Source organism: Lytechinus variegatus, chromosome 9, assembly GCF_018143015.1.
Source record: "Lytechinus variegatus isolate NC3 chromosome 9, Lvar_3.0, whole genome shotgun sequence".
Lineage (NCBI taxonomy): Eukaryota > Metazoa > Echinodermata > Echinoidea > Temnopleuroida > Toxopneustidae > Lytechinus > Lytechinus variegatus.
This window is the reverse complement of record NC_054748.1, coordinates 16,126,734-16,141,788: the sequence shown is the minus strand read 5'-3', so window position 1 is coordinate 16,141,788 and position 15,055 is coordinate 16,126,734. Positions and strand designations below refer to the sequence as shown.

General features: G+C 36.3%; 1 protein-coding gene across 2 annotated transcripts in view; it reads right to left on the bottom strand.

The window, feature by feature from the left end:
* Positions 1-14,399, bottom strand: part of LOC121421538 (condensin-2 complex subunit H2-like) — a 35,992-nt gene extending 21,593 nt beyond the window's left edge. Inside the window, exons 1-3 of one of the 2 annotated variants that reach the window (XM_041616282.1) lie at positions 14,379-14,399; positions 4,723-4,841; positions 1,310-1,467 (exon numbers count right to left, since the gene is read on the bottom strand). In XM_041616282.1, coding sequence (XP_041472216.1) covers positions 1,310-1,467; positions 4,723-4,827 — 263 coding nt within the window. In that variant the 5' untranslated portion in view covers positions 4,828-4,841; positions 14,379-14,399. Of the gene's footprint in view, positions 1-1,309; positions 1,468-4,722; positions 4,842-10,609; positions 10,645-14,378 lie in introns of those variants that run through there. The other variant, XM_041616281.1, reaches the window with a different exon arrangement.
* Between the last annotated feature and the right edge of the window lie 656 nt (positions 14,400-15,055).

Genomic DNA, 15,055 nt, shown 5'->3' with positions numbered 1-15,055 from the left:
AATGCCTAAATTTCAATTTCTTAATGGTTGATGATGATTTTTTTTTTCTTTTTAAGGAATAGGTGTGAAATGATTTGTCTACTGATATACTGATGGTATAGGAAAAAACATTTTCAATTTTCAGAGAAAGTGACATTTAACAGAATTTTTACCATTAGGAAAGCCGCTCGCATGTGACATCACAAATCAAGTATCAAATCTAATCATTTTTGTTATTCTTTGGTTTTTTTCTCAAACCTTCTGCAGTATTTTTTATTATTTTTTTGTGCTATTTTTACAATAAACTGTTTGTCAGGGTGAATTTCTCCTTTAAAGGTATACACTCCAGGGGTCAGTTGCATATAACTTTTTACCTGAGAAAACTCTGGTTGTTTTTACTGGAGGTTTTGCCCTGTGTTAAAGTCGATGGCAGAAATCAGACTAACCTTAGCCCTTATTATCATCACCAGAGTTTTCTCAGGTAAAAAGTTTTATGCAACAGGCACCAGGATTCCAAGAGGATGCTTGTTGGACATACATGCCAATCCAAAACTTCAAATTCCAATCATTTTATTAAAGGAGAATGAAACCTTTGGAACAAATAAGCTTGTGTAGAAACAGAAAATCAAAGAATAAGAATAAAGAAAGTTTGAGAAAAATCGGACAAATAGTGAGAAAGTTATGAGCATTTGAATATTGCAATCACTAATGCTATGGAGATCCTCACATTGGCAATGTGACAAGGATGTGTGATGTCACTGATGAACAACTTTCCCTTTGGTGGACTATAAAATACCCTCAAAAATGTCTCTTTTTGCTTTTTCTTATGATGATACAAACTCTTTATCCATGATGTATTCTTTAAAAATATGTATTACATGACCTCATGTAGACAGAACACATGATTTATGGATAGATGTGATAAAAGAGGCAATTCTAGTGAAATATATACTAAAGTAATGGGGAGAGTTGTTCACAAGTGACATCACACATCTTTGTCGCATTGCCAATTTGCTATCTCCATAGCATTAGTGATCGCAATATTCAAATGCTCATAACTTTCTCATTATTTGTCCGATTTTTCTCAAACTTTCGTTGATCTGTTTCTTTGATTTTTCTGTTTTCACACAAGCTATCTTGTTCCAATGGTTTCATTCTCCTTTAATCTGTAATGGATTTTCCTCAAACCATGGTTTCACCATTATTTTTTATCTGCTATTTTACAACTAACTTTTCTTCAGGGTGAACTCCCACTTTAAGTCGACCAGATTCATGTAGCCACGGTAAGATATTAAAATTTCAGGGTGTAGAAACTTGCATATCAATTTACTTTTTACTAGCAAGCAGATCTAACGTTTGGTAGACCAGGGCATAGAGATATTCCACTTTCTTGCTGTAGATACAGGCTGAACCTTGAATTAGAAGCGCTGCCTCTGCAAAGTTCATCGTGGTAGAACCGCCATCAAAGCTGATTACAATTGCTTCCATCTAAACAAAAGTGACAAAAAGATTCAAATTTGAATTTGTGCTTAGTTTAATTGTAACAGAAAGAAACATTACAATGACATTGCATATGCAGGAAGTTTCTAAAAACAGGTAACCAAAGTTCGAAGGTCAACTATTTGGGCCAACCGGAGTGTTGGCTCAGTTGGTAGAGCGTCTGTCTCACATCCGAGAGGTCGGGGGTTCAAACCCCGGCCGCGTCAGACCAGAAGACGTTAAAAGACGGGAGTTGCTGCTAACCTGTTTGGCGTTCAACGATTAAAAGGAATAGAGCCTCATCGATCTGGCGCTGCACAGCGGCTGCCGGGCCCATGATTGGGCAAAGCAAATTTTCAGGGTATTTCATTTCAAGTCTATTTCGAACAATAGAATATGGATTTTTTTTTCTATATCAGGACCATATGATTTTTTCCTTTTTTTTACATGATTAATTTAAGTAATTCATCAACTTGACACCTTGCTCACGTCCCAATCGTCATGATTTTGAGCCACAGAGTCATGGTCCATCAAAGACGAAGGGTAAAAAAACCTACTTTTTCCAAGTTTTGGGTTTTAATGTACATGCACAAAACCAACTTTGTTGTAGGGTTTGGTTTCATCATAGTATTTCCCTCTTCATAGAGAAATGCTATCCCATCTGTTCACCTTTGTGACTGGCATTGGCATTTCAACTGCCTATCTTCAATCACTGTTGAACCAGTTATTCATCCAAACCTTTTGCACTCAACATATTCCAACATTTCCACAGTACATGTATAATAGCTCCCCTTTCGACGTTGACCGTCTTGCATTGCTCTTCTAACCGATTAGAAAAAAACGTGACTACATTTGCACGTCTCATATCACTTTCTAAATTTAATTCTCCACCCCGATCACCCTTGATACCGCATTATATATCTTCATTTTTTAATGCTTAATTTTGACATAAATTTGTATGTTATTTTCGTCTATTTATTTTTCATATTTGTTTACTCCAATTTTATTTTTGCCAATTGTATTTCACCCATGCTTCGATATATTTTGTTTTTCGTTCTTATTTTTGTATGTTTACTTATGTTGATATTATTTGTTATCATTTGTCCACGGCCTTGCTGAAAAGCAGCTTCTAACTGAAAGCATGATTTTAACTTCCATTTGAAACCTTGCTTTAATATCAAAGTCACAATTGTCGCCGGTAACAGAGTTATGGTCAATCAAATACATGTATTAAATGTAAATAAAATACAAATACCATTGTGGGACTGTAACAAAGAACATCTATCTCATGCTAAACATGTGCCTGCAAGTCACCAAGGATGTGTTCGACCCAAAGTGCAGCTACATGTAGACACCAGTTATCTAACTTTCCCTCGAAAAAATATCAGAATAGTAATAACATTTCACTAAAATTTGAAGGGATCCTCTGATGAAACCCAAACGCTACAACAAAGTGGGTTTCGTGCATGTACATTAAAACGCAAAATTTACTAAAAGTAGGGTTTGTACAATTTGTCTTCGATTGACCATAACTCTGTGACCGGCGACAATTGTGACTTTAATATTAAAGCAAGCTGTCAAATGGAAGTTGATGAGTTACTCAGTCATGTAAAAAATAAATCACAAGAACATATAATGTAGTCTTGATATACATGTAGTTGACCTTTGAACCTTGGTTATCCTTTTTAGAAACACCCTGTATGAAAATAAATCGAGAATGTACATCTTTTTTTTCATAAGTAAACTAAGAAATATAGAGCAAATTATCACTAATGATCAACATAATAATAACAATAATAATATGCATTTATATAGCACCATCTATCTAAAAATATTATATTCCGAGGCGCGTTGTTCTTATCATTTTTACCACAGCTTTAGCTCAAGCTGCCTTTCAGAAATACAGGCATCATTTTGTAGAGCATGATGAAATGCATATATACGTCAGTATATCTACAACTCAATTTACATTAGGTGGGAATTTGTCCATCCTGGCAGCCAACAGATATTACCTCAGTGAAATCAAATCCAGACAAATAATACACTGATTTCATTTGGGCTAATAATGTGAATGAGGTCATATCTTAGGCACCCATGGACCGATTAGCACCAATTGGGGGTTTTAGAGGCATTTCATCACGTTCTACATGTACCTATCAAAGGTGACATGACATTTGCTCCGGGCTTTCTTTCGTCCAAGATACATGTATAGCATTAGGGTGAGGGTTGCAATAGCATTATATGTTAGGCTTAGGATATAGTGTTAAATCCAGGGTGGAAGTCGGTCATTTCATTATTGTGTGAAATTTGCATTACAGCAGAGCGATTGTAGCTGGAGCAAATTTCCTAGAACCTTACCGAAATGGTATAAGAAATGCTGAAGTGCAACAACTTTTTTCTTGTAACATCATCAATGCGGTACTCCACAATCTATACCCTTTCAAAATAATATAAACCAGGTGGGTTTCATAAAGTTGTTCGTAAGAGCGACTTTAAGAACTGGTAAACCTTTCTTACGTACTGAATAATCACCAAAGACCATTTGATGGTGAAGATCACTTACAACAAGAAAGGATCACAAGTCGTTCTTAAAGTTGCTCTTAAAGGACTAGTCCACCCCAACAAAAACTTGATTTGAATAAAAAGAGAAAATTTTCAACAAGTATAACACTGAAAATTTCATCAAAATCGGATGTAAAATAAGAAAGTTATGACATTTCAAAGTTTCGCTTCATTCCACAAAAACAGTTATATGAACGAGCCAGCTACATCCAAATGAGAGAGTCGATGACGTCATTCACTCACTATTTCTTTTGTTTTTTATTGTTTGAAATATAAAATATTTTGATTTGCTCGTCATTGTCATGTGAAATGAAGTTTAATTCCTCCCTGAACACGTGGAATTCCATTATTTTAACATTTTGTGCTTCAGGCTAGGAGGTCCTAATCGTCAAATTCGTAAAAATTGAAATATTGTATAATTCAAACAATACAAAACAAAAGAAATAGTGAATGAGTGACATCATCAATTCTCTCATTTGGATGCAACTGGCTAGTTCATATAACTATTTCGTTAAAAATTAGCGAAACTTTGAAATGTCATAACTTTCTTATTTTACATCCGATTTTGATGAAATCTTCAGCATTGTGCTTGTCTGATTTTTCTCTATTGATTCAAATCAACATTTCTCTGAGGTGGACTTGACATTTAACTTTATACGAACAGCTTTACGAAACAGCCCCCTGTATCCCAGCTTGTCATACCTCAGCAACATAATCCTCCAGATGTGATGCAATGTCAACCTCCCAGTTCTTCGCTAGATCCCTAATGGGTTGAAGAAGGTGAGCAAACCTCGCGTCAGATTCCATCTTGACAGGCAATCCTGTAATAGAAAAATGTCAAGAGATACCACAGAAAAGTTGCACTATTGGTTTCGATGAATAAAATGAATAAATCTGAATTAGACCTAGGTCTAAATCAAAATTTCTGGCTGCTAAAACTGCAGTCTTCCTCAGCGAAATGATCTTGGCTCTTTGTTTATCATCTCTGACACACAGCCTACGTGAGGCTGGGTCAAGTCTCTGTGATCAAATTAAAAATACAATAACAATATGAAAAAGAAAGACTTCCATATGTCCCCTCCACTAATTTAATGGTATGAATCAAACAAAATGGTATTAAGACTAAAGGCCTAAACCCTAGGCGTGCTGCCTAGAGTATAGAGCCGGGTGTAGACAAGAGACTATACTGAATGGTGGGTATTCTCTATAAAGTGATGCGCTGGCCGGCATGTGTGTGGTTTAATTTGTATCCCTTAAAATCACACCAGAGCTGCCAACATTGGGATGATAGAATCCAGAAGATTTCGCAAAGGTATGATTTTGTGAGGAGCGTGCTGCGAAATGTCCCATGGATGGGAGTTTCGGGTAGCAAAACAAATTAAGAAACAACATTTGATAGTATCTGACAGCTGCCTAAGCCATTAAAACTTTTGGCACATAGATTTAAATGCACATTAGAGAGATTTCATGAATTGTCATTGACTAAAATATACTTCAAGCTTCATACAGTAGAACATAACATGATTCATAAAAGAATGCATTCAACATGAAAGTACCTTTATTGACCAGAGGGGAAGGGGCTGCAGTAGTTTTAGAAGAGCTAACCTGGACCTTTAAAGACTTAAATGTGGTCTGTTAAAAGTCTCTGAGGGCCGAGGGATTCCTGTGCTTTTTTGTAGCAAGGCACGCACAGCCAGCCAGCGCCAGGCTAACCCAGGGAGCTCCGGTCCGTGAAGGGCCAGGGAGCTGCGTTAGCGCCAGGCCAGCTCACTCACGGAAGAGAAAATGTTCGAATCTGATCAACCCAAGTGAAAGTAGGCAAAAAAATCTCCACTTTGCTTCCGTTCTTCAGGATTGTCAATAAAATTAGTCCTAAAAGTCTGGGTGTAATTATAATAGTAACCTATCGTTGATCCATAGTTTCAGCTCGAATACAGCGCACACAGCTCAGGGTTGGGCGGCAAATACCGCTGGCGGTAATTACCGGTGGTACATGTAAATACCGTCCAGTAAATAAGATGAAAAAGATGGGCGTCCGGTAAATATGTAAAAAACGGGAAATATGATTTCTAATTCTTTTATTTTCAATAATTTTAGTTGTTTTCAACCTCAACAAATGAAAATAGTGTTCTGAAATAATTAGAATCACAAAACTCATAGTAGCAACACACAAACAGATAAAATCCATACTGCATACATGTACATACCCAAACACAAATACGATTTAAGTTCACACATACGTACACAAACTCAAATTATGTTCCTGAAAATTGAATAATTATATTAAAACATTTAAACAAATATTTCTCCCGGGGTTTAACTTTTTACATGCCATTGTATCTCATTACAATATGATTTTTGTTTTTAAGTGTGAATACAGCTCAGTATTCTACTGTATGTAAGGAGTTTTAGTGTGTACATGTATCAGTGTGTACTAGTGGTTGCTGGTTTTGAATTTTGAAATTGCTTACAGAAAAAGATCTTTTTGTAGCCTAAAAAAATACACAACTTATATTATGCCATTTTTAATGTTGGAATTCTTTTAATATAACTTCAATGAATAACATCATATCTAAACTAGAACTGCAATCGTTTCAGAACGATGTGCATGCATTGACGCCTGTGATTTAATAGAGGGCAAGAAACAGAAGGAAATAGAAAACTATTATAATAGATAATATACATTTTCAAAATATTAGAGGGCGCTATTTGTTGGAATTGTCACTGATGCGTAAAACATAGGTGCATAATGTGGAATGATACAATTGGCAAACCCTGAAAACATAAGACCAAAATAAATTAAAACAAGGAAGTAAAGACAATTTTACATTTTGAGACTTTTCAATAGAGGGCGCTATTTATTTATTATTATTAAGGTAACGATCACTGATGTGTAAGAACCATTTGAAATATGAGGGACGATACTAGAGGCAAACCCTGAAAATATGAGACCAAAATGATTGAAAACAAAGAAGTTATGGCCATTTACTATTTTCAACTTTTCAATATAGGGCGCTATTTCTAGGGGTAATGGTCACTGATGCGTAACAAACCTGTGAATCATGGAAGATGTTTCCATTAGCAAACCCTGAAAATATTAGACCAAAATGAATGAAAACAAGGAAATAATTGCTATTTGCACTTTTAAATAGAGGGCACTATTTAAGGTAAAATTTACATGTTTACTTTGCAATAGAGGGTGCTGCTTGTAAATTTTATAGTCACTGATGCGTAAAAATTCATTGAATTGTGAAGGATGATACATTGTACCATCAGCGAAACAAAAATGAATAAAAACAAAGTTATGGCCATTTTACGATTTTCCTAATTTGCATTTTAATACATATGAACATTTTGAACATGGACTACCTTGGATTTGAATTTAAGGCAAGAATACTTTTTATAAGAGCAACCTACTGCAATTTGGAAAATGAAAGACGAGAGGCACAACTGGGGATGCTGGACAACATGTCTAGTTTGGATGAATTTGGATGAGGGACGGAGCAAGGGCAGAGCTAACAAAAACCACGGGTTAAACAAATGGAAGAAGACGACGGAACAGGAATGCGCAACAACAACAGAGCATTGTTGCCTGTAGGGGTCAATGCAATTAGATGTATATTTGGAATCTTTTATTATTTTATTGCATTTTTTCCAGCATTTCATGTTAAAGGTCAAGTCCACTTCAGAAAAATGTTAACTTGAATCAATAGAGGAAAATCAGACAAGCACAATGATGAAAATTCCATCAAAATCGGATGTAAAATAAGAAAGTTATGACATTTCAAAGTTTCACTTATTTTCAACAAAATAGTTATATGAACGAGCCAGTTACATCCAAATGAGAGAGTCGATGATGTCACTCACTCACTATTTCTTTTGTTTTTTATTGTTTGAATTATACAATATGTCAATTTTTACCAATTTGGCGATTAAGACCTCCTTGCCTGAAGCACAAAATGTTAAGATAATGGAATTCCACGTGTTCATGGAGGAATGAAACTTCATTTCACATAACAATGACGAGAAAATCAAAATATTTCATATTTCTAACAATAAAAAACAAAAGAAATAGTGAGTGAATGACATCATCGACTCTCTCATTTGGATGTAACTGGCTCGTTCATATTTAACTATTTTGTTGAAAATAAGCGAAACTTTAAAATGCCATAACTTTCTTATTTTACATCTGATTTTGATGAAATTTTCAGTGTTATGCTTGTTGAATTTTTCTCTTTTTATTCAAATCAAGTTTTTGTTGGGGTGGACTTGTCCTTTAGCAGACATAGATAACACCCAAACACAAACATAAACACACACACTCACACAAATGGTACCCACCAGAGCAACCATACTCGCCACCTTTGTTTTCATGTTCAAAATTTTACAATCCCTGTAGGAAAGTGAGTGGAAAATTATATTTCCATGTATTTCCCGGTGAAAAGTGGTAAATACCGGAAAAAAGCGGTAAATACTGCTTATTTCCCGGAGTCCGGGAAATAAGCCTCCGAAGCGGGAAATATGCCAACCCTGCACAAGCTTCCGAAAAATGCATCGCAGTGCTCGTGGACTACCCTCCTCGCATAGCCTCCTACCGCGGCGCGGTCTGCTGGAGACAAGGCAGTGCCGCTGAAGTGTTTCCATCACACACATTGCAGAACCAGAAAAAAATTGCTTGTTAGACTAATTCACCAGTTGTTTGGTAAAATTATCTTCATTTACATTGGAAATCAATGTACGATTATACAAAAACTGGTAAAAGTTACTGGGTAAAATGAAAATGTGATACAGAGGTTCCACGTGGGTGTAAAGGGAGTTGAACATGCTAGACTCATAAAACAGTCTTTTGTATGAATTTTACAATTTAACAGCTAAAAATCATGATTATCCGGGAGATTTTGGCATGGGGTCGGGAGAACGGGAGATTGGATCGAAATCCAGTATTCTCCCGCAGGATCCGGGAGACTTGGAAGCTCTGTCACACCCTTCACAGTCCTTCATGTTTATAATTTCAATAAATCACTCTCCTTATTTTTTGAGTCCTGAGCTCAACTGAGCTCCTCATAATCGCTCTCCGTGAGGAGCTCAAATCAATTCATTACAATACATTTATGATAAATTGTAGATTTTTCTTAACATTGTATATATGCAATAGCGCTGTTAGCTATTAATTAATCTGTGGTGAAACTAGGCCTGGGTCACGTCAATACATTTACAAGATGTGGTACGCGCTCTTGCTAAAAAAAAAAAAAAATTGCTAAAAATTTCACATTTTACATCTTTAAATCCATTAAATGGCCTTCTTTTTTCCATAATTCCTTGAAATTACTTTTAGTTGAAAACTATAAGAAAAAATGAAGAATATTCACCTCTTTCCCCGACTCTGATTTGAACTTACCTCGGTAAATATTGTAGTCCCACATGTAGACTTCCATAGTGTTGCCATGAAAATCTACATATCGTACTACATGGGACTGCAATATCCAATATTGACCGAGTTTAAATTAAAATCATTTTTTTTTTGTATTTTTTTAGGAGCACGGTAGGAGCGCCGGTGCGATCGCGCTCCTCAAAAATGAAGGTCTGCCTTCATGGTGTTTATGGCTTGGGTCTGCTCCCGAATCTTCTCAAATTTGCAACCCTAAACGTCGTAGATCTATTCATATTTGCACCCCTCAATGGCATCATCTTCATAACAAAATTAGCAACCCTAAATGGCGTGAAGAGAGAAAAGGCTACCCTAAACACGATTTACCGGCGAATGGTGCAGAAATGCAACCCTTTTTGCCAAAGAGGTTGACGACGGCTGAGCGCCTGAAATGGGACCCTTTTCTACATTTTTTCTGGACGCGGGTGTGACCCCCCATACCACCCCGGAGTTCAGGTAGGTGGAGCGTAGTGTAGCGGTAGTGAAGTGGAGCCTGCACGAACTTCGCCTGAGGAGCGAGGTAGGGGTGCATATGATTATGAAACTCATTCCGAAATTGTTAAATAAATCCCCAGAAACGATGGTTATTCCTGTCTAATAAAAATTTTGCCATTGTCAACGACTAATGTGACACGAACAGCCAAAAAATAATTTTAAGCAGAGCAGCCCGAGACCGAGGTCAAGCCGTCACAGCCAACATACATGTACATGATGTAGAACACCCTGGCCCTGGGGCCTAAGTTTCGGCCAGCTTACTGCTCAGGCCTACCTCATGGCGTCATGCTCAGTACCGCTATACCGTACCTCAGGCTCAGCTTAGCTCAGCCTGTATACCCAGTTGTTGTGTGTCCGGAGAATCAATTTTACATTTTTAGAAAGTCATACTCATATAGGCCTAGGCTATATAATATAGTCTAGGACTAGGCCCCTAACAGTAGAGGCGCTGGTCCAAAAATTGGGATTGTCCCAGAAAACAAGGATATCCTCATAAACCAAGACAAATCATGTCTTGATAAATTGAGACTGTCCTTGTTTATGGGGACGTTTTTTTTTTCACTTCCCCTTACGGAACAAAGACAGCAATTACGGAAATTGAGAGTGCTAAAAATGGATTCAGTGACCTCAATTCCCCTAGTTCACCGTCTATTTTTCATGACTTACCGTCTTCCAATAACATTGTTATGAAACCTGATATGTTTACATTGACTAGCACACTTGATTGGTCTGTTGGTGTCGGGGCACTTGACAGGTGAATGAACTTTCCTAGAATAGATTTCTTGTGTGAAGAAACCCTTATAAACTGAGACAGTCCCTGTAAACTGGGACGATCCCAATTTTCTGACCAGCGCCTCTACTGCCTAAAAAATGGAAAAATTTACAAGCGAAGTTTGAGCAATTTTTAGAACAAAATGTTAGGAAATATTATAAACAGTAGAGGCGCTGGTCAGAAAATTGGGATCGTCCCAGTTTACAGGGACTGTCTCAGTTTATAAGGATTTCTTCACACAAGAAATCTAGGAATGTTCATTCACCTGTCAAGTGCCCGACACCAATCAAGTGTGCTAGTCAATGTAAACATATCAGGTTTCATAACAAGATTATTGGAAGTCAGGGGCCCGTTTCTCAACACCGTCATAAGTCTAACTTCTTGACTAAATCGGAGATAGTGAGCTACTTGTCCGCTAACCGTTTCACGAAGCCCTCTTTACCAAGATCGGGTACAACAACCTCACTAAATATTTATGACACCTCCAAACCTGTCCTAACTTCTTTCTTAATGATGTAGTGGCATCACGTGGGTAGACTATGACATGCAAAAGTGCTTAGAAATTTTAAAATTATAATCTTACGTAACAATCATAGAGGTTGAAATTACATCACAAAACAAGTGGGATAATGCATTCAATGATAATTGTAATACAAATAAACTATAAAAACTGTTGTTAAACGCCACAAAACCATTAATTTTGAAATAGTAAAATGATTTAATCGATAAAGATTCTACCACGTCAGGCCATCCATAACTGAACTCGTATTTGTTGTTTTCAGACCCCTATTAACAGTTGGATAAATTCTATCTCTAATTTATGCATATAATTTGTCAAATATCGTATGTTTCGGTATCAATAATTAAAAATGTTTCGTTAAACTATATTTTGATTACGTTTAGAATCATAAAAGACCGTAAAATTATCATCATTTTACAAAGAAAACCATTATGGTTTACTTTCGTAAACTATTAAAATTGGATATCCCGGGGGTACCCATCTCAACGTCCACAAGTGATTTTTTAGTCATGAAATGAATTATTCATAATTTAATTTTCTCTGCAATTGAATGCTCCAGTCTTCATGGTCTAAGTATGTATGATGCATAATTCACATGTGCTATTATTTTGAAAAGATTTATTTCCCAATTTATCACAATATTTGCAATTTTGTCATAATTTTTAATTTTGAAAATTATGACATTTTGTGACTAAGGCTACGTCTCGTTTGCTCTTTTTGTTGAATTATACGAAATAATATAACAATCCTGAAACAATGAACATTATATAAACCCCTTTAAAGAATGGCATGAAGTATGGTATTTTCGATTTTCTCAAAATTTACCTAAAATACAAAAGAAAATTATTAAAGGAAGAATGTTTTATGTATTTATATTTGCATGCCTTTTCGGCTAGCTTGTTTTTAAATATATATTATAATCCTTTGGAAAAAAAAAACACTGCAATATGCACAGAAAGCCCGGATGCTTTCCTCAATTAATTCTGTAAATCGGATACTGGGGCCAATGTTTTTATGTTGGTCAACGGTTGGAGAAAGTCTCCTTCTCGGCTGATGATTAGTCATAGGTGACTCGAGGAAAATGGCCGATGAAAGCACAATGTCGATCTAGTTCATCAGTTACCCAGCTATTCGAGGAGCAGTTAAAAAATTGAGCTTTTTGTTTTGCCATAACCATATGCCAAGCTTCATTGGTGATATTCAAACTCACGAGAGAGAGGGGAAAAAAAGAATTACAATTCGATTTTCTCAAAATTTACCTAAAATACAAAATAAAAATATTGAAGGAAGAATGTTTTATGTATTTATATTTGCATGCATTTTCGGCTAGTTTTGTTTTGAAATATATATCATAATCCTTTGGAAAACAATGCAATATGCACAGAAAGCCCGGATGCTTTCCTCAATTAATTCTGTAAGTCGGATACTGGGGCCAATGTATTTATGTTGGTCAACGGTTGGAGAAAGTCTCCTTCTCGGCTGATGATTAGTCATGGGTGACTCGATAAAACGGCCGATGAAAGCACCATGTCGATCTAGTTCATCAGTTACCCAGCTATTCGAGGAGCAGTTAAAAAATTGAGCTTTTTTGTTTTGTTTTCCCATAACCATATGCCAAGCTCCATGGGGGATATTCAAACTCACGACAAAAAAAAAAAAGAATTACAAGAGAGCCAATTGAGAAAGAAAAAAACACAGAAAAAATAGAAAGTTGGACTGTTCTTGATTACTTCTAATTACTTTACATTATAGCCAAATACTGTTTATTTTGCAATTACATCTTTATATATGGTCATGACTAACATGTATACTATAGCCTTCAGATAATTGCCTTACGGTTTACTTATACTTAAATTATGAATACGTATGCATATGAATATATATATATATATGTGTGTATGTATATATTTATAAATAAATATATTTTTTCCCCCTAACTCATCCAAAATCACATTCCATCCTACAAGGGCTTGTCTCCTAAAGTAGGTAGGATTTAAAGGCGTCTTGTCTCCGGGAAAGATCGAGACTTCACTGACGTTGATGTTCACATCAACGGGACAGACGTATCCCCATACTCCGGTACGGGCGTAGGATTGGAGCTGTGATTTTCCTCATTTCCTTTCTCTGTCATCTCATCCTAGGTTTTACTTGCAAACTTGTTGTAGGTCTTTATAACATATTTTCAGTAAAAGCCCTGATTTTAAAACTGAGAGACACACCTACTTGACTTTAAATCCTAGTACGTGTAGATATATCCTATAAAAAAGACATAGAAAAGGAAAAAAAAAGAAGAAAAAGAAATATAATTTTGAATTTTACTTTTTTCATTTATTTTTTAAGGAAAAAAAAAAAAAACGTTAAAAAAATTAATATGATGGCGAAAATAGTCAAATTTGACTGGTTGCCAAATAAAAATAAGAACCCCCCCCCCCTTTCTACCGATAGTATCGATATCAAGGTATTTTAGTTAGGAAGCCTTTCGAGAAACAGGTTTAGTAAGATTGGAACTAACTCCGTGGTTGGTGGATAAAGATATGACTAACTTGTCCATGTGTTGAGAAACGGGCCCCAGTAAGTCATGAAAAATAGACGGTGAACTGGGGGGAATTGAGGTCACTGAATCTATTTTTAGCACTCTCAATTTCCGTAATTGCTGTCTTTGTCCCGTAGGGGGAAGTGAAAAAAAAACGTCCCCATAAACAAGGACAGTCTCAATTTATCAAGATTTGTCTTGGTTACTTTATGAGGATATCCTTGTTTTCTGGGACAATCCCAATTTTTGGACCAGCGCCTCTACTGATAAAGAACAAAATAGAAGATGACTAGGCCTACAAGTACAAATATTGAATTCATATTCTTAGTGTAACGCATAGACAAAAACAGAAGGCTTCAAAAATATAAAGTGTCCGGACACCCGACCCCGGCTCAGCTCAGGGAGCTCTGGCCAGCGAAGCGGCCCGGAGCTCCCTCCCAGGCCAGGGTTAGAGTGTACCACTACCACCAGCTACGGTATACGCGGTACGGCCCTTTATTTATGACAGGCAAAATTTTCATTCACTCATCCCGCGCACTTTAATTCACGGAATCAGACTTTTCAATCATGATAGCTAAAAGGGGATTATTAAGAATTCATGAGAACTTACAATTTCGATCAGATACAGAAGCTTCGATTCCAAGCGAATTGATACTGATACCAATAGTTGTTTCGATCGATTGAAGGCTTGTTGTCAAATCGCCATCTTTCTTTCAAAAAGGCGCGCGTGTTGCGCATTATAGCCTCTGCCACAGGCTTTTTTTTTTATTTTATTATGTATTTTACCTGGAAAACGATTAAATAATTGAACATAATATCGAATTTTTCTCGATGAGGAAAATTTGTCAAATATCCCCATATCTAACACTAAACTAATTTAAAATGATTAATTATCGTCTACTTTGCTTTATAAAAACAACATAAAACCAGGGGCGGTATTCTGAAAACGTTCTTATCTTTTTTCTTATCTATTGTACTTATCTTTTTCTTATCTTGCTTTCCATCCTATGCTGAGTTTTCATCAGGTTTTAACTTGTATCTCTCTCTCTCTTCTTACTATAAATCCTACCGTCGGGGGGGGGGGGGGGCGGGCTAGCACCTATATTTCAATTCCTAATTTGTCTTCAGTTTTGAAAATCTACGGGGGGCTAGCTATAGACCCCCCCCTGGATTGCGCCTGACATGTGACCAAAATTGATGTACTAAAATTAATGAAAGCAAAATTAACTTTGCATTTTTTGTAAAAGTGCATGCGAACAAGCGGAAACAGGAACGAAAGAACGTTTG